Source organism: Lepidothrix coronata, unplaced genomic scaffold, assembly GCF_001604755.1.
Source record: "Lepidothrix coronata isolate B3197 unplaced genomic scaffold, Lepidothrix_coronata-1.0 Scaffold124, whole genome shotgun sequence".
NCBI lineage: Eukaryota > Metazoa > Chordata > Aves > Passeriformes > Pipridae > Lepidothrix > Lepidothrix coronata.
In genome coordinates, this window is record NW_016690304.1 from 3,000,338 (window position 1) to 3,027,816 (window position 27,479).

At 38.9% G+C, this 27,479-nt stretch overlaps 2 protein-coding genes across 13 annotated transcripts in view; one reads left to right on the forward strand and one right to left on the reverse strand.

The window, feature by feature from the left end:
* Positions 1-27,479, forward strand: part of CTNNA3 (catenin alpha 3) — a 438,877-nt gene that overhangs the window by 126,603 nt on the left and 284,795 nt on the right. The gene's annotated exons all lie outside the window — the stretch shown is intronic.
* The window catches only part of LRRTM3 (leucine rich repeat transmembrane neuronal 3), a 78,472-nt gene continuing 51,696 nt past the window's right edge, over positions 704-27,479 (reverse strand). Inside the window, exon 3 of one of the 2 annotated variants that reach the window (XM_017826114.1) lies at positions 704-2,324. In XM_017826114.1, coding sequence (XP_017681603.1) covers positions 2,115-2,324 — 210 coding nt within the window. In that variant the 3' untranslated portion in view covers positions 704-2,114. The remainder of the gene's footprint in view (positions 2,325-27,479) is intronic. The other variant, XM_017826113.1, reaches the window with a different exon arrangement.

The window sequence follows — 27,479 nt, forward strand, 5'->3', positions numbered from 1 at the left end:
GTCACTGAACACTTGGGCGTTTTGAGTAACTGCAACAGTGCCAGGACCTTGTTCCCACACTGTAAATACTTGAGGACAGTTGGCCAGGGTAAATAATAGGAATTACAGAGTAACTGAGATGATCTTTTGGGAGCATGGTGTTTGATCCTGACAGCTCAGGCCTGCTCCAGTGCCAGAATGCCTAAACATTAAACCTCAGAAGGAACTGTGGAAGGATGCAGTTGACTTCTTCCTGCAGTACAGAAGTCACTCGACTCTGGAGTGACACCTGCCGTTTTGGTTTCAGTTATCATTACCAAAATGGATTTTCAAACTGTGGGCAGTAAAATTCCAGCACTGGAGAAGGTGACCACAAATTCAAGAACCCATGTAGTAAAGAAATAAGAAATTGAAGTGTGGAACTTTTTAAGGTGAGTCTTTAAAAGACAAGTGATGTTTTGAATAGCAAATGATTTATGCAAAATATGTTACAAAATCTAAGATGCCAAATAAATAACCAATATAATGTATTCTGTTTTGACACTTTGTTTCCACTTGAGAGGTAGTGAATGCAGGTTGGTTTTGTTAACAATTTTTTGAAGGTATTTTCACTCTATTCACTTTGTTCTGTACAACCAATTTTACTGTGATTTTAAATTTCAGTCTTCTGCCTTGAAGCTACATGAAAATATGTTGGGATAAACATCCAGAAAAATAGATTTGTGGTTATATAATTTCTCTTTATTATAAAAAAGTTGCTTCACCATATGAAACGTTTTTCTCCTATATTTTGGAAGGCTCACGTTCCCTTTTGAATTTCACCAAGTTGGCATGATATAATGTGTACCTAATTTCTGTGATCTTTGATGATTACGACATGAGGGTATTGGTATAAAAGTTACTCTCATACAGTATTGAGAAGCCTTGAGGATTTAAAACCAAAGAATGGGATATAAGAATGCTTTGACCCAGATATTGATAGACAAAAAGGTAATGTAGTAATTGGTAAAGACGTAATAATGAATTAATTTTTTTTTATTATTTAAAGGTTTTGGTGGTTTTTTTTCCTTAGCTTGCTGTATCACAATGCTAAGGGCCTATTAACCTGTACCATTTGTTCCAAATTACTATATTTTTCAGCAAATAGATGTTTCTTACTTTTGATTAATATTTTACATTTTCTGAGTAGTGTAAGGGCTTGTTTCTGTTGCCACTTCTGTCAGCAGCTGTCTGTGGCATAAGTAGATTTTGGACCCATTTGTCTTTAAGAAGAAGTGCAAGTGCCTGATCTGGCAGACTCTACTTTCACAGTAGGTTTTGTAGCTGCTTATTGAAGTCTCCTGTCCATATTGTCTTGCAGAACACTGAGACTTTACAAGACATCACCAGCCCTAGCTAAGAGTTGCATACATAAACTTTGTTGTTAAAATGTGTCGATACATTTTTGTGACTTAGAAATCAGGCTGTATTTCAAGGCAACAGGTAAGTTTGAGGAGAATTTAAATTTTTTTTTTAAATTATCATTTCTAGGAAAACTTGGCTATATATTTCAAGAATTTCTTAGAAGTGAATAGTTAAACCCTCCCTCTGGAACCAGTAGATAAAATTCTACACATTAAACACGGTAAAAATGGTGCATATTCTGCAAAGGACAGAATTTTAGGTTAAAGTTTTCTGGGCACAAAAGCAGTAACAAAATGATCCCTACAAAACAGAGTAACTGAATAACACAAGAAATAACTTGTTAATTTGAAACTTTAGAAACTGAAACTTGTAAAATAAGATGTAATTAAATTATGACACTGTACATACCAGCTGTTCTTGGTAATTGAAACTTTACAATATGAAAAATACATTACATCTGTACAGTTTATACAGGTAGGTAGGATGAGTTTTGAAAAAGATTCACTTCAAGGGTCAGACTCTGAAGTCAAAAAATACTGCACAACTTAACTAATTACAAATTGTAGACTTGAAACAATTAATCTTTGTGATTGGTTTTTAATTTGAACAGGAATCTTAGAATCCATAGTATTATGTCTTCTCACTTCTGTCCATACTGTTACATAGAATTTGGTTGCAGCCTCTGCTACAGGAAAAAAACCCCGACAACAAAAAAACCTCCCGGCCCCCATTCAAGCCAACTGCTGACTGTGGTCCTTGATCCGGGCTGCTGTGGTGATTGTGCTCAGGTCCAGATCAGTCTCTAGGTGTGTTTCCACTGTTTCTTCCTGGTTATTTGAGTCATAGGGCTTGTGAGCAAGCAGTTCATGATGCACTCCACAGTAACTGAGCGTGGGCTGATCATAGGCAAGAAATGTTGACACATTCATAGACAATGGTATCTAGGGGAAAAACAGAGATGAAAAACAGCCAGTTACCAGAAGACAGAAGCAAATTGTACAAGCCTGAATTTGATGTTGAGAAACCAGACTGTCTGCACGTGAAAAAAAAAAAATTGTCTTCCTTTTCTCTATCCTTCTACCCCCTCCTCTCCACCCAAACCCTGGTCTTCACTATTAAATCTGACCTCTGCCACCTTTGGTCTTGTGGCCCAGGGCTTGTATGTACTTGAATGTGTTTGTGAGGGTTAAGATGTGATTGAACTTGAATTATCTTTAGAGTGTGATTAACCTCAGCTAAAATCAACCTATCAGGAAATATTTCAAATGAAATGGGAATGCTTGTTCAAGTTCAAGAGTGGCTGGTGAATCTTGCTGGAGTATGTCAGTGGGTGTGATACCATCTGCTTGGAAATACAGATGAGATGGTTCCTATTATTTAGAGCATAAGCATCAATTTAAATTTAACAGCTTTCAATAAATATGGTCCAATATCCTGTTAGACTGTTATCTTGTGGTATTTCTGGAAGCTTCCCTGTTGCAGGTTTGATTCAAATGCTTTAGCTGAAAAGCGTAGGAATTTTTCTTTACTATTTTCTTGGGGGCTTTGAATGCACTTCAGCATAGAATGACATACAATACACTGTAGAATCAGAGATGAAATTCATACAGATTTTGAAGTGTATATATTTGTACTTTTACAGCTCCAAATGTATTTTCTAACCTAATTTCATAGACATGGCATGGTACTGGATGGGGTCACCATGGACATGGATTACTTCTAGAGCTGCAATGCAGTGAACATGTACTCTGTCCTGCAGACAGTGTGTGTGTGTGTTATGACCTTATTAATTGGTCATATTCCCCATGGCCTTTTTTCATATATTTTTCATGTAATGTGTGTAAGTTGCTGGCATTGGATCATGTTCTGTTTGAGTATCAGCATAGAAGGAAAGCAGAAGGGAGGAAAGGAGCACTTTAGCTGCTGCAGACCTGTAGTCAGAAACAAGCTAATTATGGGTGTGGGCTTGTTCTAATTTCTTTCTGACGCTGCCGTGACAACCTTGCAGTAAAGCAGCAGGACGGGAGGTTGGGCAGCAATTCAGGGAGGGCTAAGGGAGCTTCTTGTGGAATTGCTATGGAATGCAGACAGCTGCATACATGCATTCTGTCATGCATATACATAGAGAGAGAGGCTTGTGTGGGAAGGCACAGAAGAGGAGACCAAAGGCCCAGCTGAGATGAAACAGAACAACTTTCGAATTAATGGCATTTTCCTTAGGCTGGTCAAGTTTACGTTCTGAAAAAAAATAAAAAGCTTATGTGGTTCTCCTTTGCTATTTTTTGAAGTGATATGTGAAGTCATGTTGGCAATTCTGCCTTACTCTGGGCAAACAAGAGCCAGGAATGATTGCACTCTGCAGAAGAGCCTGGGCTGGTTCTCCTGTAACCAGGTCATTCCTGTAGAATGCAAAATCTGTGCCTTTTAGAAAATTAGTGATGTGCAGACCTGTTATAAAACCTTACAGATAGTTTCTTCTGACCTGCTCCTTTTTTTCTTGCTGAATCTTATTTTCCTCCTTAAATGTGTCCCCTTCTGTCTCTGTTTCCTGGAATGGTCAGGATCTGATCACCTGCCATGTTTCTTTTTAGTGTGTTTGGGGAAGGAGACTTCAACCCTCATGGCGTGGCAACTAAACAGGGAACATCCCTATTTGTATCTCCTCCTTTGCAGCTTTCCTTCCTCTTTTCCATCTGGTAGTGCTATGTCTCAGTAAAAAGTTCTAGTTCTAGAAAACCTCCTGTTCTTTCAGCTTATTCAAATAAGTACCATTACAGCATTTATGATGATAGCTCTCCTCTTTGACAACAGTTCTGGAGTAAAAATCCCTGCATTGTGTAATTATTAGTGATGTGGGAATTTCATATTGTTTGGAGTTCAGATGAGCATCAAAAAGTCCCAGCTTATCTCAGATTTACAGTTCAGAAGCCTTAAAATTGCAGTTTCTATTCAAGGAAGCTGTGTTTCATTGCATAGTATTAAATTTCTGTACAGTGAGGGGGGAAGTTCCAGCAACCCTGTCTTTTCAGGGAGGAAGTTTAAAACTCCAGACTTACTTTACACGGAAAGCATAGCTAAAAGTTTGTATTTACAAAACTGTATAACAACCCCCAATTTTTTTTTTTTTTAAAAATAGTTCTATTCAGTCCTGAAAAGAATGTAGTCCAGTGTTTGGAATGTTGATTTCTTTGCATTTCTGTTTCAGTCATCACTGGCAGTTGAAAAGTTACCACGGATTAAAAAGAAAGCTTTTCTTAAAGGAAAAAAAAAAAAAAAAGAAGAGAGATAATTTGGTTCTGGTTTCTCTGTAGCAGTTACAGAGACCTCTGCAGGAAATAGGTTCTTTTATCCAGCCTGCAGAAGTGTATTTACTGCTAAACAGATGTGAACTGGTTGGGGAGGGGAATGCTTCGAGCTACAGATGAATATCTCAACAGTCAGCAAAGATGGGAAGGGTTCTTGAAAAGGCTTGGAGCATTTATTAAGCTTCTGGTGTTGTGGCTGTGTTCTTATCTGATTACTTGACCTTGGCTGGGCCTTTGTGAGAAACAGCATTCTTTTTTTTCTGAATGTATTGTATTTAGAACCAGAGACAATATTTTCAGCCTAAGGATTTTGGTATTTTGTTAAATTTCGTGGCTGTGAGGTGTTCAAACCTCCTGGGGGGATTTTGAGACTCGGCCACAGAATCCTGAAAATGAAAGCTCAGAAAATTAAGGCATAAGAGCACAGCCACGGGTTTGGAGTGGCTTGAGAATGTAGGCATGGGAAATTAGGATAGGGCAATGGAATATTACCCATGGGGATGACAGCAATAAGGGCTGAAAATAGATGCTCATAAGACGGAGGAATGAAAATAAGTAAACCAGGCTTCACACTGAATAGAAAAAAATGATCTGAAGTATAGAATCAATAGAAGTGATGGAGCTGTGATAGATCATTCTGAAAATGTACAGAATTCCAGTGTAATGGCAATACCCTGTACAGCATAGCATGGGAATATAATATATCAGCATATGGTCAACATATGAGAGTTAAATCTATTACATACAGAAGTTTTGTGGTTTTTTTCAATAAAAAAAAGGAACAAGCTCTTGTATTATATAACAGGGAACCATACAGGTATTATTGGCATGAAGCAAAATTAAATGCTTCATTTGTGACCATATGAAGAATCCTGTTATTTCAAATGAACCTCAAAACAAACCTGATACTTTACCATCCATTAGTTTGTGACTTTTTTTTCTTATGAAGTCTTAGGACAGGACTGTAGTAAGATTGTTCTGTACCTACATCTACATCTCCTGCCTCTGCACCCCTGCATTTAAATCATCTCTGTGATTTAGGCAGGTCTTGCATGTGATAAGTATCTTATTTTCCCTCTAGGAGGCCCTGGAGCTGTCTGATAGGTTTTTATGAAAAGAAAGCACCTATCTGAGTATCATCTTATCCTGTTTCTTTGTCTGCTTCTTCAAGCATGTATTTACTTAAAAGTGGTGTGCTGTGAAACAGGGGAGATAATTAAACTCAAACTTCTGTTAAAGGAATAGATAAACCTGCTATAGCCAATTTTTGACGGTCATGGATTTACAGTTGAGCTCCTTCTAGCTCTTCTACCAAAATGTAACTCAGCCATGGGGGTAAGAGTACCAGAAGTAGCTTTTTGTTGGTGGTGGTATTTGCACACACTATGAGGAGGCCACACCAGAAGGCAATGAGTGCCTTGGATTGAATTGTTGTCCCTTTCAAGTGCTGAAGTAGGGACAGAGATTGCTGCAGAGATTGCTACTCACTTTGAACATCTTAGTTTTCCTTCAAACTTCTAAATTCTGAGGTTGCTCTTCTTTTGTTTGCACATTGCAACCTTTCAAAGTCCAAATTCTAAGGGCCTGGCAAAGGGCAATACGTTGTTAGATCAGCTGGGGAGAACTTGGGTGTGAAATGTTACATGGAATAGGTATGAACTCACCAAGTTTTCCTTGTGAATGGCAGAGAAGAGTTAAATGCAAAGGGAAAGATGTTTTTAAGCTTTTTCCTGCTTCTCTCAAACTAATTTTCTACTCAGTTCAGGCTGTAATTAAAAACCTACCAAAAGTGTAAGCAGCAAGAATAGCTTTCATTGAACAGCAGAATTGTTCTTCACACAAACATTAAGTTAGTGCCCTCTTGGTGAGGGAGAATTGTGTTTTCTATCCAAAGGGCACACCTGTCCAGGTGTTGTACATAATTCCAACACTCAAGAACTCTTGCTTTTCTTCTGCTACCCAGTAGTGGTATGCTTCATGTGCTCTGCTTGGGTTTGGTCGTGTTTTTATTTCAGCTTGTTCATCTCTGGTTACCTTTGGGGTCCCACATTCTACATTCCCATATAGAAATAATGCAACCAGGTGTTACTGGGCATCTGTTTTGTGCCCAGCCTTCACTGCTGTGTTAGACTAAACACGTGTGATAGCTGCACATTCCTCGTGACAGAGAAAGACAAGAGTGAGGAAGCAAAGGGCAGGTGAGAGGCCTGAGCCACATCTGTGTTTTAAGCCTTTTAAACCATGGATTCTGCCAGTTGTCTCCATGGTGATATAAGAAACAAAAAAGAGCTCCTGTTTCTAGACTTGTTTTCGTGGCTGAATGCCCTAGGTTCACATTGATACTGAAAAAGGAAAAGCCTTAGTAAGTGCATGATTAGAATTACAGTCCATCAGTAGCAGTATTCTTATCTGTTCAATGTTGAGCATGAATTTTTAGTAATTTATGATGCAGGAGAGGAGGGTGGTGTTAAAAAGTAAAAATCACCTTGAAAAACAGAGGCCAGACCTTTGGAACCTTTGCTTTGAATGTTGGACACCTAAACAATAAGCTGGTATTTTCTGAGGGATGGGAGAGAGTACAGAGAGTATTAAACTGCTGCTGGGTTCCGTGAGGAAACCAGGCAAATTTTTTTTAGTTATGTCAATGTAGATTTGGCATCTTAATTTTAGTAGAAGAAAATATTTTCAGCAAGTTGAATATGCTAATTTTGACAATGACCTTTACCAGTTTTGGAAATGCCAAAGTGAAGAGCTGCTAACAACTGCTACAGAATATCACCCCTTTCTTATTTTTAAGAAGATAAGGAAGAAGAGAAAGCAGAATTAAAAGGTTTTGTTTATCATTCTCATTCAGTTCATTGGGGTTCAGGCTAAGACACAGTGAGCTGTGGTTTCCTAGTTGCTGGACTTTTTGTTTTGCATGTTGTTAATTTTCTTAAAATTTGAACAGCGTGACATTTGCTTAAGATTTTTCCTTCCTGCAAATAATGTGACATTCATGGGATGAGAAGAACTTGTGAGTTGATTAACTCTAATTGCTGGCTTGACTTTGAAAGAAGTGTGTTTTACATTTTATTTTGGTTAGACAACTATGCTAGCTATTAATACTAAACAAATGAACAAGATGTAAATACTGTTCTGCCTGGGAAGGTAAATATCTCCTCTGCTTTTCTTCTCAATTTGTATTGATGTGGATTCTTTCGGTTGTGTGGGGTTTTTTGTTTGTTTGTTTTTTTTTTGTTTGGTTGGTTGGTTGTTTTTTTTTTTTTAATAGCCTACAGTTTGGTATTTTTGTTTCTTTTTTCTAATAACAAGCAGCAATGTAGTAAAGTGAATTAGGGAAGCAGGTGTGAGAGTCTAGGAGTAGAATTTTATCCTTTCAATTGCTGCATTGTTTGAAATATGCTTCATAATATTTAATCATGAAGTGTATATTATTGTAAGGTAGTTCTAAAATTTTATTACAGTTACATCTATATCTAATTAAACACTAACCTTTTTAGGTTCCTCATTTGTTTTTAATTTTTATGCAAAACTTGCTGTTTATTGGATAGGCACTGAATGCATAATTACTGAGTATTGTTCAAAAAAGGCAGCTCTGAACTTTATGGGACTAAAAGTAAATCAACATAGGTAAAGCTTTTACTTTACATGCTGAAAAAATGATGGATTCAGATCAAACTATTGCCTAGCAAGCATTTGTTACACATAGAGAGAGGGAGTTCTTTTTTGTCTTAGTAAAGTTTGTTGCAGTTTGGAGAACCTGACCATCATACTGTATCTTAGTTTTAATTCACTGTTTAGCAATCAATCTTAAAATATGAAGAAAATGCATGAATAAAAGGACATTAAAGAAGACACCTTTGAAAAGTGAATCATGTATTTCTAGAGATGTCTCAGGGTATGTGTCTGTAAGCCACACATATTTGGATAATGGATTTATATTGTACCTGTGCACTTTTAAGTCATGTTGACAAGCTCTCCCTTTTCCTGTGAAAGTCTTAGAATACTAAGAAGGAAACAAGACTTTACTGATGTATGTAGGAGCAAATGGAGCTGAACAAAAGAAACCAGTGAGATGAGTTTGATTTATAATATAGATTTGTGTCAGGTGTCCCTTAAACCGGAACCTATTGTATCACAAAGTAGAAGAAGCAACAGATTGGAGTTAAGTTTAGAAAAACTTGTCCAAGCTAGACCTAGTTAAATATTAGAGTGCCTTATTTAGTCAAATAGTCCAAGGCCTGGTCATGCAGCTTTTCTTGTAGAAACTTTTTGTTTTGGAGAGCTCTGTGGAAAGTCAGGTCTGTGTGTGGTAACCAGTGATATTCCTCGTCAGGAGAAAAAATCCCTGCAGACTGACTGTATGCAATATCTAATCAGTTATGACACAGGCTGCAGTTATTTTCACAGATTTTCATTAAGTTTTCTTGTTTTGGTTGATAGTTGAACTTTCTGGGCTGTCATTGGGGTATAAGTAGTTTTTCTTGGCGGACTATAATCCTCATATTCTGGTGCATCAGATAGGCTTCTGTAGAGTGTGATTAATGTGATCTTAATGCTCTTTTCCTTCTCTAATTAATTTAATGTAACAAGCAATTTTAATATATTCTAAGTGCTGTAATAGTTGATCTCATTACTTATCATCAGGCTTGTTTACAGAAAAATAGAACAGCAACAAAATAAACCACACTGAGTGAACCAGAAGTTGAAGTATTACCTGCTCTGAGGTAGTAGAGGTGGTCAGATTCCAAGGATCATGAGCCTCCCTTAAGAGAAGGAGGGTATTTTTGTAGATATAATCTTTAGCTTGTTCTTTGGTTTTCAGCGTGTGAGAAGTTGGGGAATATTATATAGTGTTGTTATTTTTTTTAAATCTAACTATGAAAACTAGGTTCTAAATTTAGTGAAAGCCGAAGTTCTTACAACCCCAGTAATAGAGGGTTTAAAAAATATCAGGGAGCTTGATAATCTGATGGTACAGATGTCTTCCTTTTTCTACTTTGCCCTGTTATCTTCCACATGTTAACCTTTCTTACTTCCTTTGTTTTATTGTTTTCCCTCTATTTCTGTCTTTAAGAGGAAGCATCCTTATTATTATTATTAACCATATTAATCATTCGTGTAACCTCTCCATCTTCCAGTTATTTTGTTGTTGGCTGCCATTAGCCTATTATCTCATTCACCTTTTCTTTTCTTTGTGTTTTATTGTATCTCTTTGGCTTCTTTTCAGTAAGATTGCCCTAATGCTCTCTTCCCTTAAGTGCTGTATCCCAGGATAGCCTGGGGGTGCCGAGACAAGCAGTGAAACCCCCCAGCTGCAGTGGTGAATTTTGAGCTGTCAGCCCTTAATGCTTAAAATTCTGCTGCTGCATGGACTGAGTGGAGTGTTTTGGTGTCCAGAGGCTGATCCTGCAGCTGTGACAAGCCCATGGAATGAGCTGCTGAGACGTCCACGCAGTGTCTGCAGAGACTGGACTTGTGTGGGATATCATGAGTGAGGGCCACAAAATTTATAGGCCTGGACGGAAAAGAACTTGCACTGTGCTGGAGAGCAAGGATTTTGTGAGGCCATGCTGTGCAACAGTGTTTATGGCACGTGTGCATCATTTAAAAGGCATATCATAATAGTGTCTCTTTGGGTATTGGAAACTACTTAGTGAATGAGAATGTTAAGCATGTGTTTTTTATTTCATTCTCAAGCACGTTGCAATATAAATTCCGCTTTTTACATTTCAAACAGCCTGTTCCCATGGAATGGTGTCGTTTCGTGCACAGTGTTCTCAAACAAATTAATAAACAAAATTTAAAAATCTGACGTTCACAGCCTGCATCAGCTTATGATATGAGTAATATTATTCCAGTGACTAATCCAGACATACCTGTGAGAGATGGAAGGCCTGTACTGAGACTGCTTTAATCCCTTTGCTGATTTTTTTCTAGTCTCAGTCCCTTGAAGTACCTGATTGAAATCCAAGTGTGCATGCAATTTTTTTGCGTGTAGATCTTTAAATTAGTTGAAAGGCACAGTCACATCCCTTGAGATTCAATAATTTGCTGAAACTTAAATGGTTTGTTTATTATAGGAAGTGCTTTATATTTGAAGTCTATTTTGCACTCTTCTGCAGCTGTTCTCATTGAAAGCTTAGTACATGCTGCACAGAATTCCAGGGGTTTTTTTCCCTGTCCGTCCTTTCTTTGTTCTGTGAGATGGGTTTGTGTTGCTCAGAGAGGACTGGATCGTAATATATCTATTCAAAGAATAGCTAAAATAGGCAAAATACCACTTCTCCGTATAGCTACCATTGCACTTCAGTTGAATAACTGGCATATTGATATTTTCTAACTGTTTGAACAAGAGCATTTTCATATATCTTAAAAAACCTTTTGAATGATGCCAAAATGCTAGTGCAGTTTTGGCAGGGGCTCTCCTGGGATCCAGTCCTCTTTTTTTTTGTTAGTGGTACAAGAATTGACATCTTCACACAGAGGGAAGAGACTTCCTAATGGATTCTGGGGGAGAAAACTCAGAACACAGAAGAATTCAACCCAAAAGTCAAATTTCTACCTGGAAACTTATTAATAGGGACGATTATATCTAAAAGGAAAAAAAAGGTGAAATTTATATTTAATGTTTAAATAAAACACTGCTTTAACAGACTCAGTTGTTAGACTTTATCATGCAGTGTTCAATGTTCTGTTTGTTTCTGCAGAAGAGTATAATTTCATAAAACTCTTCTGAGTGAAGTATTTCCAATTATATTAGTGAAGAAGCTCTGTATAATTATTTAAGTAAATTAAAGAAAGATGTTCATTAAAACTTGAATGATATTATAGCAGAGGGCTAATACCAGATGCAGCTGGAAAAGCAAGAGCAGGGCTTAATACAATTTATATATCTCATGGATGGGGAGCAGGGGTTATATTGTTCCTTCTGTTTTCAGTAAAGGCTCTTAATTAGGTCCCTGTATTCACCTGACAAATATAAAATTGTTATTGTCTGATGTGACAGAAGTAATGATAGAGCATTTCTTTTCCTTTACCAACTCATCCTGTACATATATTGCTTCATATTTGTGCTAATGAAATAATTTTCTTCTTTGAACTTCTTTCCCTCTGTAAGTGGCCCTCATATATATTATATATATTATATCACTCTGTAATTCTAGAGAGAAAAAGCTCTGTTACATTCCCAAACAGTTATATGCTAGATTATTTCTATTGCTAAAATATATTAATATTTGCACTGGTTAAAATATTTATGTCATGTGCATCAGTTGTGCTGCTGCTGTGGTATTTGTATGGCACTCAGGCTGGATGTTTGCATATTGAACTGTTCATAACTATAAAATTCTTCAATGTAGGACTACACATTTTTTCAGGGCAGGAAAGCATTATTTGGCCAATTTATTATTAACTCTCTGAAAATCCAGGTCAAACATTCCAAGTATAAAGTGACAGTCTGTTGATAAGCAGTCTATCCTTTTCCCTCTTTAATGCTGCACTAATTAGTTAGTTTGCTAGTACCCAGTCATAGAAATAAGTTTACTTTATTAAAGTATTGAACAGTATTCAGGGCTCCCCACATGTATGGCAGGAGACCAGCGTGACTTGAGGGAACACACAAAATGGGTCATGAACAGCTCTGCCAGTGCTCCTAACACTGCCTCAATACTTCAGAAACAACTGAAAATATAGCAGAAAAATGTAATAAATATATTCAATTTATCTACTTTTATATGCAAACTTCTGCAGAGTTTACAAGGGAGGGTGTGTTTTCATTCTGGCTCGTTTGCTGTTCAAACAAGTGAGGAAAATCTGTGGAAAACAGGGCAAATTTGGAGGGCTCCAAAGCAAGGCCCAGCTGTGTGCAGGGAAAAGGGAAATGGAGGTGCAGTGGATGTTCCTGGCTCTGCTTGGCCTGGGGGTGTTTTCTGCCTGCAGGTGCTGGCGATAGCAGGGGCAAGAGAGGGAAGACTGTGCTGGTAATGAGGGAAATTACCCTCTGTACCTGAGAAAAGTAAGGTGGTGTGTGAACCATTCACATTAATAAAATTGGCTACTTTGATGAGAAATTTATATTCTGAGGGCCGAGTGCTCTGTCTGCACCAGCTCTGGGCAGCTTTGATGACAGAACGGGAACTTCCACCAAGATGGAAATTCAGAAATAGGAGAGATTTTGGATACACATTGAATTAGAGTGAAAAAACAGTTGAGGACTTTTGACATTTTTGACATCACTGGAGTGTTTTAATTTTGAATTAGAGAGGCTGTATTAATAATTAAACTTTTGACAATACGGGTTATCAAAATTGATATTTGAAATGTCGATTAGAGTTTTAAAGTGGCAATGGTGTATCAAAATCACAAGGAGAACATTTTGGTCTAATCCAAATGTTCCAGAATTTTTAGTAATTATGTATGTATTTCTCCCTTTCATTTCATTTTGTTTTGTTTTGTTTTGTTTGTTTGGTTTAAACAAATTTCATTTTTCGGAATTTTCTGTGGGAAAAAAATCCATCTGTGTGTTTTTGCCCAATTTTGAGTACCCTGAGAATAATTTCAAAGACTGGTTCCTTTGCTGAAGCCAGACCATGCCATGAGCATGGTGGTGTTCATGAAGTACCATCATATCTCATCTGAGACATCAGACACAGACCCAAAAGGCAATCTGGCAACCATAGATGGAGTTACTGACAGCATCAAAGCAATACTGAGTGGCTGTTGCTAATTAAATGACTTAGTTAAGGCAAGTTGTCCTGGAAGAATGTAGCTAATCACTGTATGAGTTGCTCTTTCTCATCTGGCTGCTTGAGCAGACTGTTGTCTGGTGTGTGTCAGACACTGGGATGTAGTGGGGATCCACTTTTTTTTAATTTCCTTCCAATTTCCATGGGCATTTCTGCATTCTCTCAGTACACAGCCAGAAAAAAAATAGGTGCAGAGACTTTGACTTGCCTCACATGAAGGGCTCTGGTGCCACCTCTATAGTGCTAGGAGTCTCGAGGCAAAGTTGTTATGTCTGGTGTGGCTATATGCAATCATAAATTTCTGTTTTAATATTTGCCAACCATAAAGAACAAAAGGTCAGTCGGGATGTGCCACTTGTTTGGAATGCTACTCTCTGCATAGGATTGCTGGCAAAAGAACAGTCCCAGCTTATTTTCCTCGACTTTGGTTCACAGCTCAAAGTGGGATTTTGTCAGTGAAGGAAGAGCAGGATTTTCCCCCATTTGGTGAGTCACCATGGAGTGCTCTTGTGGTTCTACAGTACTGGGCAATACAAGATCACTTCTGAAAAACTGCTTTTCCTTTAGAGGATGCTGGCATGGGTTTGGACCATCCCCTGTGAAATGTGCCTGTTCAAAGGACTGTTCACAGTTTGGATTTTGGAAGTCATGTAGGCTGGGCTGCTGCAGTTCAGTGGTACATGTGGGCTAATATCCATCCTAATTTGACCACCAGGGAGTCCCTCAGCTGTGCTGAGCAGTGTTTGGGTCTGGAAGCTGGATTCAGTGGTGCTGAACTGTGCAGAAGTGGAAGGCATATGTTTGCTTACAACACTGGTTCCGTGCGCTCACAGCATTTCATCCAGGGATGCTGAACAGGGCCAGCATAGGTGCTGGCTGAGCCAATGTCCACTCTGTGATCCCACAGAGAATTGTCTTAGCTAACTTTACCTCTTACAGAACCCCCTCTAAGTCCATTTTCTTCAAAAAATGTACTTTTTCTTTGTGTAAAACTTTCCTTACAAGAATTTGCATGAGAATCTTTTTCAAAATCTGGTTTTGCATGCTTTAATATGCACACCAGGTGGGCTGGAAATCCAACCAAATTTCACGATAAGATGTCACAGGTAACGTCTGATTTACAAAATAAATCTGTAAATATTTGGGCAGAATTTCTTTAGCTTGATTTTAGAATAAAGAGAGAAATACTTTGTATAACTTAATGTGACAGAGATGCTTTCTGCCTTTATAAAGAATAGTTTGCTATTTATCATTTTGTTCCTTTTGGTAATGTGCTCTGCACGTTAAAAATAGATGAACAGAGAACTATTCAGCTGAGCTACCCAAAGATGCAGATGGCTAGGACAGAAATCTGCCAGTCTCTCAAAACCATATTGGAAAATTCCTAATGAAAGACTTTTACCTCGAAGCTAGTGAAGTTAAATGGAATGGATCACGTTTGTTTCCTAGCAGTGGATTTTACAGTTGTATGGAAAAAAATTCTCCAACCTCATGAGCGTCAGCAACACATAAATCCTACTTTATTTTATAAACACGTAATAGGTAGCTCATCCCATTATGCCCTGAGCCTGTGGCACCTGCTCCTGAATCAGGCAGCTGGCTTTGGGCACCTAGGAGTTTATTGGAAGACTTTGCCTCTGGAAAGGCTTTGTGTCCTGGCCACAGAGGCTGGTCCTTACTTGGAATTTGCCTTCCACAAAGCCATCCGGGTAGCCACAGTTTTTGACTGTATCTGCACTCTGCATCTGGCAGTGATAGGAAATGGGTCTGGGGAAGGTGAAGTGCTGCCCAGAAAAGATCGCTTTTTCCTAGGGCTGTTTGAGGACTTGGTGGAAGCTTTCAGTCTGGCACTCTGTTGGAAGAGAGAGGTGATAAAATAATTGAGTTGTCATGCTTTGGGAAAGGTACAGCCTTTTATTGATTGTTGAAGGCAAATGCACAGATTTCACTTCTATGAATTTCTGTAGTAAGTGAAGGCTGTCTTGAGAAGGAAGTTACTTTAAAGTGAATTGGTGTGTAGATTGATTTATGCTGCAGTGATTGCCCCAGAAAATGCTGTCGCTTCACTGTCAGCACAAAGTAATCCTTTGTAGTTTTCCTGCCAGTTGAGCTCCTACCTTGCATTTTCTCTAGTAGTGTTTTCACCATTCCCTAAGGTATCAAAGGCAGGTCATACCTGAAGACGGTATCCTTGGCAGTACAGTGAAATGCATGGATTGGACTTGTAGATATCTGCAAACGCTGAGCAAAGGTACTCTACACAAGCAAGTAAATCTCTTAGGAACTTAAGGGAGTTCCTACCCAGCACACTGTGCTACAGAGCTGCTAACTCAGATTCCAGAAACGACAGTGCCAGGAGCTCTGTGTGCCTGGGTAGCACTGCCAGCCCGTTGCCTTTGTTTACAAGCAAGCCCAGGCAGGGCTGGATTTACTTTCTCCATCGCTCTATGTCCTGCAGTGCAGATTTATGTGCATTGCCTTTTAAATCTTATAACAGTATTAGCTTAAAGTTGGCTTACATAGAGATAATAACTTATGGTTTGAAAGAAAGCAAAATGGTGAAGAACACTGTGTTCAGAGTTGTCTTGATGTTCCTGAGAAAAGGGATGCAAAGATACTTTTGCAACCTACTCCAGAAATAAAGTGGCAACTGGAGAAGAGTGCAGTAGGGAAAGGAGGAGTAATTAAACTCTGGTGGTACCTGTAAGATAAACCACTCAGCATTCTAGATAGGCAGCTTTTTCACTACATACCATCATTCAGTTTATGGAGTAAATGTGAAAATTGCAGCAGAGCTTTCAAAACATTCTTATAAATTCATTTTCTGGAGAGTAGTTATATGCTTTGAATAAATAATACACATTACTTGATGGGTTTTATGTTTAAAAAGAAAAGCTTTAACAAGCACAAATGAGAAAAGTTGTTGCTTGCAATTCAGAGAAGCTCTTGCATTGCTCAGGCTGGTGATTTGCATTGCATTGTTGATATGTTCATTTGTTATTCATTAACAAATTATGTTGTATTCTGTAAGAGCAGTACCTAGACCCTAATGGGATTTTCAGTTTCTCAGATTCTTTATGTCCTGATTTTATTCAGTTAGCATGTGATGCTTTCACACGTGTTGTTTGACTAAAAGAAGATGAGGAGACACAAACAAACCAAGAAAAAATCCTGAAAGCATTCTGGGCTCAATCCTTAATCTACCTGTCCTTTTTGTTCCTTTCCGCTCTGGAGATGTTTGAGCAACGTGTGCTGCTGCTTTGTATCACTTCTTGGCTTCCCTGCAGCAAACACAGAGTCTCTGGACTGTGGCCTTTTTGCAGCAGCTGAGAAACCAGCTTGTTATTCTTGCTGCATTTCCTGTGCCCTCGGCACTGATCCTGCCCTGCTGCCCCCGAGCTCTGTGTGCCACTGAGCTGCCAGCCCAGGAGGAAAGCCCACGTGAGCTGTACAGAAATCTCATGGCTGGGGCAAGGGTATCATTAGCTTGTGGAGCTTGTTGGCATAAATAAAAGAAGGGAAGGAAATTGCAACTTAGCCAGAAGATGTGAAGCATGATGATATTGCTGGGACAGGATCTCCACTGAAAAGCAGCACAAATGCATGTGTTACAAGAAGGTGGTTTTAAAAAGCTAAGCTTGTCTAGCTATCTCATTGGAAAAAAAGCTAGTGCAGCAAGAGCAATAGTATTTGGGAGCCTTAATGGTAGGTGGTCAGTTATGGGAATCTTTGCCATCGAGCTGTGTATCTTTGTTAATTTTCTTGTGCACCTTCCTTTTGAAGAGAAATTCTCCATCAGTGAAGAAGTTTTTCCTGACAAGTATTGGCTGGTTTGTTTTTTTGCTTTAAAGCATAATATAGTTTATCAATGTATCTCTCCAGTGTAGTTCCCCTTGGTCAGGAGTCCCTTTTAATCTCACTGTTGAGTTCTGTGCAAAATCATGGTAGATGTTCAGATAGCTGCTTTTTCATTCCTGTTTCTCCTTTACCTGGGGTAACACAGTGCTCCTTCTGATGAAGCTGTGCTCGTTGGCAGCTCTCTGGGTGTCCCTGGGTGTGTGTGGGGCACAGCACCTCACTCACTCCTGAGAGCTCCATTAAATGGATGTGGTGACATGAGGATCTGTCACCACAGATCTGTCTCTATGTTATTTTGTAATTGGGAATATGCCTGCTCAGTGGATTGTTCTGACATTTAAAATACATGCAGCAAATGTGATTTTTACTAAATTTTGTGGAATCTTCTGCTTTGATGGCTAGAACTGTATGTCCTTTTTAATTTTTTACTTCCCCCCCCCAGTTTTGGAGGATTAATAATACTTCTGAGCTTCCTCTCTAAATGTTTTTCTTCAATCAGGGCCAACTCTAACTTGATGGAACAGGTGGTTGCTTAACCAGCAAATTGTTTAACATAAAACCCCAGCCAGGAAGTAGCTTCTTTTAATTAAAAGAATTTAATACCGCTCCTGCCAGTCATCTTTTCCCTTGCTCAGCGTTGCACCACCGTTTTGGACAGAGTGTGCCACAGTAAAATAAAGAATATCTCCAATGTTAACCCTGTTTCATCCAAATCACCCAAACTTTTCTTGGATATATATACATATATATATATATATATGTATATGTCCTGGCTCCTCAAAGACTGGCCCTCCTTGTTCCTACTCAGAGGCTGTGGCTGGCAGGAAAGGGAAATGTTCATCTGTATGGGCAAGAGGGCAAGTGTGCAGATAATGTCCATTTTTGTCCTCAGTAGTTTCGGTCATACTCAGAACCTCTAGGATACTTACTCTGGGCAAGTAATTGTCAAACCCAGCAACCCAGTGGCTAATTCTTGGGAGTTTTTTAGCGTTTAAGCCGTTACTGACTTTCTGGATGAGAGAGTCAGTTTTAGTTTGCAGCCAAATAAATGGGCTCCTCCATCACCTAAGCAGGCAGACTGCTCCGTTATCCCCAGGAGAACACTGTGTAATGGCATGACTGTTCATCATGTCAACAGCATAACTACAGGGCCTGGATTCTGTTAGTCTGTATTCTGTGTTGAAAGCTGCAGTTTTTGGTTCTTGTTTATTTGTAGAAGTATTTGCTGCAGGTATAAGGTAGATAATTGTGGCAAGATGCATAACTGGCAAAGTGAGATGGTTACCATCTGCAATCCTAGTTTTCAGGTTTGACAAATGTAATATAATTACAAGTATTTATGGGGACCTACTTAGAAAAGCTGCAGTACTGCTACTGCCATACTGTTCATGTAGATGTGGCAAATATAAAAGTCTGATACACTCACATTATAACATATTATCTCTCTATTTTTCTGGGTGAAGTTCTTTTCTCATATACCAGTTGATAGTATATGCAAAGAGTTTTTATAACAGATGTCTGAAAAGGGATCCAAAGTGCTTTGTTCAGAGATCTAATGTGGTTTGCCACCAAAGGAGGAATTGGGGTCCTCAGTACAGTTCAGCCTTTGTAGTGTCAACTAAGGAACAATAACAGAAATTCCATTTAATTTACTTCTTTTTTTTAAAGTGAAAGTCTTTTTGCAGAAAGATTTAAACAAAAACCTTCCTACTACACTTTTTTTGTTTTTTTTGGCTGAAGTTTAAACAATTGCTTGTGTTGTCTGTAGTATGCACAAATGGACTTTGGAATGAAAAGGCTGTTTGGACTAGTTTTGTTTAAACAGCAGGAGAACTCTATAGATATTTATTCCTAATGTTGCTGGGTGCTTATTGTCAAATTATCTTGCTTGAGTTACAGGATAGGGATCTTTAAACTAGTTACTGTAAAACATTCCTTTTCTCCTTCAATTGTTAGTGTCTTATCAATTTGATAGATATTTCCCTTTTTTGTGCCATCTGCTTACATGTGATATAGTAGTAGAGATAGAGAGGTCTCTGTTCAAATAAATGATAAGAATTGAAGATCAATGTCTCATCTCAGTATTTTATCTGATCTGTTACTGACCTTTGAAGCATATGGGTATTTTGGTCAAATAATATTTTCTCTTGAGTCCTGCGTTAACAGTGAGAGACTAACAGATATATTCACTCTCGTTGACAAAGATATTATTAGTCCTTGAATAATCCCACAAAATGATACAATATCATAGTCTGGCCTCTTGTTATATACAGGTTGAAATCACTCCTTTGTTATAAATCAGGGCGAGAGGATTTACTCAATCAAGATTTCAGAGCATTGAAAAGGTATATAATTTGGTATTTCAGAGCATTGAAAAGGTATATAATTTGGTATTTCAGAGCATTGAAAAGGTATATAATTTGGTATTTCAGAGCACTGAAAAGGGATATAATTTGACGTCCTTTCAGAGATCTCCCAGTTACTTGTGACATGATAGTGGGGTATCACGTACGAAACCCCAGTTTTATACCTGGCACTGGGTGCCCGTTTATTGCGAGGGAATTTTTCAAAGCTGCAGTCAAGGTTGTGAGCTGGCTGTAATTTCTGACATCCCACGTGTCCACCCTGCACAGTTGCATTTCATTCCCAGTTGCAAGTTACACCTTTTTAAAATGAATGTGCTGAGTGACGCTGTAGGTGGGTGTGTATAATAGCCTGGCTTTCAAGTATTTGTTAAGTGGTTGTGATGCTGCCTGTTAAGTATGTAAAAGTGTTACAAGGAACATCTGCTTCTGCCAGAATTGATGCCACTTTTAATCAAGCTCAGCACTTTAAGCTGAATTGGACATTAATTATTATCAGAATTGGTCCAGTTGTGAGGCAGTTTTCCTCTGTGTACGTCCAGGCTGTGTTTGGATAGTGTAACAATAATAATGGTGATTTCAAACCTGTCCAGGTGAAAGGTCCTTAGACTTTAGACTTTTCCCCCTAGGGAAATCCTTTGTATTCCTGGATTTGTCTCTCAGTTCTCTTGGGGTGTGCTGTGTTTCCAGGCAGGGAGGGAAACAGAAGTCTGATGAATCCTGCCCTTGAAGAAGTACTGTGCTGTTACGCTGTTTCATGGCAGTTCTTTAATTCTCTCCATTTGTGCATATGTGTATTTTAATTTTTCACTTCAGTACACATATTCAATATGACAGAGTTCTAGTTGCTTTGGGAACTTTAATTTCCAATTTTCTTATTTACTTTTAAAATCAAAGTGTTCCATTAATGCCTATTGCTTCTGATAAGCTTTAGAAACAGTGTAGTTCATTCTCAGCCCACAGCTACAACTGGTTAAAGCAATTTTCACAGTAGCTATAGACAAATGCATGATAAGTAAATTAGCTTTTATTATAATCACAGTGGCTTCTCTTTTCTATTTGATTTCCACATGTTCTTGTGCAAATTCTCAAATTTAACTATATTAAAATTGGAGAGAGGTGATTTCAAAGCTGTGTGCATGAATATTTACTGTGAGGTCTCTCTGTGCTCCTGAGCTGCACACACGAAGAGCAGAGCTCTTCTTAGGGCATGTGCTGCAACATCAGAATATCCTGTGTGTTTGAGGCTGCTTGTGGCACTTAGGGTACACAGTTTTTATCCCAGTTTTCTAGCTGGGAGCCATACAAGCTACAGACACTGTAGAAGAAACCCGAGTATCTCTTTGATGTATTATATATCTTTAATTGTGTGTTTAGAAAGTAGGGTTTTGATGTATTTGTAGCACTGCCTGTCTTTCTAGTTATTTACACATTGCATAGATTTAAATTGAAAAAGACAGTGATAAAATAGGTACTGTACATAGACCTGTCCATGTATGTTAATTTGAGTATGATGCTGTAGGAAAGACCTGGAAGTGAAAGAGGGCATGATAGCATGTCTTGTAATTGTAATTGTTTTACTCTGGCCAGTGCTGGTGAGGCCTTGGCTGGGGAGGAATAACATCCAATATTGAATTGTGTGGTTGGAGAAAGATACAAAATAATAAGAGACTGCCTGAAGGACAGCATTGGGAGAAATCAGAATCTAGAGATGATGACTTAGGAGAGTGATTTGGAGACTTTAGTTAAGAGAACGTGAAGTAACATGTGATGAAACCCTTCAGGTGTATAAAATGCTGCTGGAAAGAAGGGATGATCTGTTCTCCATCTCCATAGCGGTGGGTAAAAGAAGCAGCAGGTCTTAGACAGGATTAAATTGGATTAAACTTCTCATGTTAGGGATAATTAAGTGCTGTAATAGGCTGATAGAGGAAATAGTAAAGTGTACTTCACCGGGAGCAAGTAGATTAGCCAGACTTCTGTCAAGGATACAACGTGGCCATTCCTGCTATGGGAAGTGATAGAAAAGGGGCGTCTCCCCATGTCCTTTAACCCCATTCCGAAATACAAGTTTTCAAAGGTGTTTTGAATCTGAACAAAAGTATTTCCATTATTGTGTTTGCAGAGGATGGTTGGGTGTAAACATTGTCACAGTAAGCTTCTAGATAAAAGGCTTCTTGTTTACTGGAAGTTGGCACTGGCATTCCATGGTCACTCTCCACACACACACACACAAAAAAGAAGGCAAACCACTTTTTAGTCTTGAAAAGTTCGTACATAAGTAAAATCTGTTGATTGTTTCCAGGATTAGAAGGTGTAGATCAAAGACATACCCTTTTGAGTGAGGATAGTCCTTGTTAATTAGAGAAATAGAACCAACAAGTAGGTTAAAAGAGAATTTGGAGAGATCTGTGTTTTGTGTGGGATCGGGGACATTCTTGCTAAGCTGCCATCTGTTCAGCTTTTATTCAGCTCTGTTTTCTTCTCACCTCTCTGTCGTGCTTGCATGGCAAGCACAAATGGAGACATAACTGTCTGGTTGAAGTTAAGTGCTGAAGTTGTGCTGGTTGTCTCTCCAAATGCAGGTATCACAAGTAGTGGCCGAATTTTCATTGGTGGTAAAGTCATCTGATTAAGGAGTAATCTGATTCAGGAGAGCTTAAGAAACTGTCTTCAGCAAATGGGGAGCAAGTAAAGGAATGATTATGCTATTCTGGACACAGATAACAACCAGGATCCCTAAGATTTTTTGTGACTGACCGAGAAACTGTATTCAGGACTCTTGGCAAAGTCTGTGTTGAGGGGTGTGTGTGTGGTGATCACACCCATGATGTTCCTCCTGGAGCTGAACTGTGAAACAGGAAAATCACACCTTAATGGAACTTAAGGGAAAAGATGTACCTGAAAACCGAGGGCTGGATCCTCTGTTGGAAGGATGTGGCTTATAGCATATGGAAGAGCTCTGGCATAAGGAAACCCTGGGTAGCCTGGAAATGTCTTTAGAGGCTGAGTGATTGAAGAGTAGCACCTACTTGCAGCACGTTTAAAACATTGGCAATGCTGCATTTCCATGTTACTGCAGCACTCTCGTGCGTGGCCCCTAGGTCTGAGGAATATTTTTGTGTTGGTTGTTAGTGGCTCATTGGAGATATGGGAGAATATTTCCTCTTGAGAGAGGCACTCCCAGTAGAAGAGGTTATTGCTGTTTTGTCTTGAACGGGTTTGGATGAGGTAATATTTTGCTCAAAATAGATGTCTGCCATTTCTGTCTGTTCTCTACAGAAGTTCTAACAGAGTTTCTCTCTTCCCCTATCCTGAAGAAAGAGGATAGAAGTGATAGCAGTAATTGGGAAAGACAGCCCTGTGGGATGGACAGCACAGGGGCTTTCATGTTTGAATTACAAAAGATCTGGGCTAGATGGAATATTTTTCCCCTCATCAAGCTACTCTAGAATGCTATGTATCACACTTTATTTCTTGGAGAGTGGGATAATGGATTTAATTATTCTCCTACTTAAAGCATCATATATCAGGACTGATTTGACTGTGTTTATGCTAATAGCACAGTAGATGTAGAAGGAAATCAGGGGGTTAATCTGTTCATATATTTCACTGGGGCTTAATAAATTCACCACAATTATCAAAATCACTCTTGGGTAATTTGCAAAATTAAATGTGTGTCTTCAAGGCCACAGAGTTTTTCCTTGGAAGCTTGGCATCTCTTGGCTTTTCAGAACCCTTAACTCTGGCAATGTGTTCCTGGCCAGGCCTTGTTTTCATACCACACAAGGCAACAAGCTGCAGTGCTGTGGCAAAACGAGTGTCAGAGCAGTGCAGAGTTGGCACAAGCTACTTGCTTAAGGACAAATTCAAAAAAGATTAAAAAGTTCTCACAGAGCTATTGGTAAAGACAATTATTCAGTTGCTAGGAGGATATCTGTAATTGGCTATAAAGCAGTGGGGAGTGTCTGTAATTGCTCTCTGTTCCATCTACTTTCTCCTGAGAACTCACGTCCATACAATTGCAAAAATTCAGCTTGAAGTTCGGGAGCTGTTAATTGGCCTCAAGATTTATCTTGATCTTACTGTAACAGTTTTCCCCAGGCTTTTAGAGTGCCAAGTTATTGGCAAAGACACTGAGGTTGTATCGGAAAAGATTTACTGGTATTTTGTTGTTCAGGTAATGAAACAAAGCAGATTCACAGTTTTGGCCTCGTCAGTGCGACTAAATGGCGCGGTGTGGTGTGAGAGAGAATGAGGGTGGAGGTAGAACCTGTGTGCAGCACAGTTATCTTGAATTGCCTCTCCAAGCACAATAATGTAGGAAGTTTCCATCTCTATCTCTGTATCAGCAGCATTATTAACTGAAATGGTAGTAATCTGATAGCAGTCCTGGGGGATACCACACGGGGGGCTCGAAAGCTGCTTTGTGGGAAGGGGCTTGCTCTCCTGGGCTGAGTTTGGTAGGACAAGCAGCAACAGTGTCATTTGTTTTAATGCTAACAGTAGCAAACGGTTGGAGCAGTTTGTGTAGGGAAGGTGAGGATTCTCTGTCGAGGGGACACCTTCTAGTTGATTGTGTCCTGAGGTTGACGGTGCACGAGGTGACTTGACAACAGTGCTGTGTGCTGCAGTAAAGGGAGGGTTTTTACCATCTTGGCCTGCAGTAGAAGAAACCTGGGGTCTGTGTTAATTAAAAGACAACTCAGTAAGTATTTTGCTTGCCACTATCTCCCACTGGAACAGCAGTTTCCCACGTGCTCAAGGTGCACAGTATCTGTGCAGCATCAGCATCCAGAGTTTGCTGTGCCTTTCTTTCCTGTGCTGTACTCAGGGGTTCAGTGCAAGTACCACACCTGTTCTTAGAGCTGAATGATGGCACCCTGGGTCTTGTCACAAAATCCTCCCACGATTAGCTGCCCACAAGTTTTAACAGGCCATTTTATTTCTAAAGCGGTTGATTTTCCTACAGAATCTCAGTGAGAACTAAACTGATCGTAGTACAAAAGTTGGGAAGTACATTTCTAGTTTTTCATGTATGACAAGAATGGAATTATTTTAAATGTGAAATCATCTTTACTGGGGCAAAGACTATCGAAAGGTGTGTGAATACATGGATAACTCCAGTCTGTAACTTTCCTAGGGAAGCTGATCATATTTGACAAGGGAAATAGGATTCCACAGGAGGTTGTATGAAATGATGAGATGATGCAAATGGGAAAAGTACTTTCTTGGGGAGAGGAGGGAGAACAACTTCTCCATAATTGAGTTGCAGATAAAATTGAATTTAAAGGGTCCAGCAAGCTTGTTTGAAGTTCAAAGAAGCTGGTGCATAAATTTGGCCTGCCTAGAGTTATTGCATCTTAACACATGGAGCTTGATCAAAAGAAAAGCTGAAATGGAGTAGTTCCAGAAATCCAGATTGATTAAGTCAATCTTTCTTGCCCAGCGATGGAATTTAGAAAAATATCATGTGGTCTTCTGCGAAGTATTATCCTGCTGGATCAAAGGATTTCTCTTCCAGCTTTTCTATACTAATTGTACAGTGAAAAAAAAAATGAACATGCGCAGTGAAAAGATTATGTTCTTTATCATCTGCTCAAGTTACCAGTTTGTGGGGGCTGCTCTCCTGCAGTGTAAGCTGCAGAAATGCTAAGTCAGTAAAAATATTACTTAATAGTTTCCATTTACCTTTATGACAGACTTGGGGAATGAAATAGTAAAATGTAGTGTGATCTGTAACAGTCTACTTATTTTATATTGTGATTTATTATTTTGTTTCTGTGAAATGGAGAGTTATTACCTGCAGGACCTTTGGATGATCCTGCTAGCAGGGCTCTGCAGCAGGAGGAGTTCAGGAGCAATACAGGATGTTTGTGGGCTGAGATCTGAGTGTCCCAGAATACACAGACTGTGGGTTCTTCGGGAGCGACTCATTACAACTGGCAGGAACAGTTGTAATGTTTCTTAATCAGCTAAACTGAAAAATCAGGGTAGAGGCAAATGCCCTGGTACCATTCTTAGCATCTCTAGTCTCTGGAAGCCTTAATTTAAGGAATCAAGACTTGAAAGTATAATGTAGGTCCCAAGGTGGAACAGTGTTGGCTGAAGATTGAAGAGGACAGAAAATCTGTGGGACTGTGACCTTTCATGTAGCAAGTACTGTTCTGGGACTCTGATAATTTTACAGTCTTTTAAAATCTAATAAAAGCCAATTTAGGGGACATAAGTACAAATGTTTTCCATGTATATATTTCCATATATGCCATATATACTGGAAATACAAACGAGGAAATTATGAAATGTCCTACTTAATGGATTTTGATCTGCTAGACACACAGTCATTTTGGAGCTTAACTGACTGAGAGAGGTCTCTGCAGGCCTGCTAATCTACCAGTGTGAAGCTAATTGCAGTGTTAGAACCTGCCCTATTTTATACATGTTGAGCTTTACTGTCTGCTGTGGTGGTACCCAGAGCACTGCAGTGCCTTGGAAATGCCCTTTGACAGTATTTAAAACAGGCCAAAGAAAATATATTTAGGTGAGGTAGTTTTAGTGTAACGAGCAACTTCTTCTCTTTCCCAGCAAGGTTTTGTGCAATTCTAAAGGCCTGTAAGAGCCTCTGAGGAAACGGATTTTTATGGAATGTCAGAAGTGTCGTGGCTCATTTTAAGTGCATGTCTAATATTCCTACGTGCCTGGTAGCTTAAAATCTGGCCTCTGTTCGAGGTGGCACAGCTTTTTAATTCTGTTAGGCTGTTGAAAATAGTACCAATCTGTTCAGTCACTGACAGCAGGTGTTTTATTGTGTGGTGATTTGGGATTACAGGAGTTATGGGGGAAGGTGACCTTGATGCAGGTTTAAGTGCAGCACTTGCTGCCACAATGCAGTAGAGACCAGCACTGGTGTTAATTATGTTGTTAAATGCACTAGGGCCGAATTACTTGAAACAAATTAAACAAGTGACGTTCTTATTTCATAAACTGCATTTAATGTCGTGCATGGCTGTGTTTATGATAGAGTCACAGCAATACATAAATTAAATGTGAATAGAAGTCACACCACTATCTTCATAAGCAGATGTTTTGTATTTGAACTAAGAGAAATAGGATGAACCTGAAGTCATTCAGGATAAGAAGGTCGAACTCTCATGCATTTACTAAAAAAGATAAATTTGCCATTTTGAATAGTTAGTATTTGCTCTTTTCTTCAGTCTGAAGCCCACAGAAAGAAATTAGGCTGGTCATTAGGTCAAGGAGCAATCCAGAACAGAATTTGCAATGGAAGTTTGCAAAGAAATAAGCACAGGTGATAAATATAATCGACATCAAGGCTGCTGATACTTATTCAGTATGGGTCTTGACATTTTTGGCCTCTTGTAGGAGTACAGTTTTTCACTGATGTTAATTAGAAAACCTACGTGATGTATGAAAACGTCGTAGATATATTAAAAAAAATTGCTACCTGTCAGTCCATTTTTTTTAAACTGTATTTACTGAAATCTCACCACAGCCTTTCCTTAGCCATTCTAACTAGCTATGGGAAGAGTTGAAAAACCTAAATAAAGGAAAAAAGGTTTGAGTTATGTTAGCATCACTGAGAGTCCCCTCCCCCCCTTTTTTTTTTTTTTTTTTTTTAAGTGTTTTGGCCAAAACCACAATGGTAGATTTGAATTTTATTTGTCAAGTAGTTTCATGAAATTGTTGTTACCTTTTGTGGTGAATAAACTGTTGGGAAGGCAAAAGCAATCATCTCTGCTCCTAAGTAATGCTGGTGCAGAAATATGCTCTCATAATATTGTGCAACCTCATATGCCCAT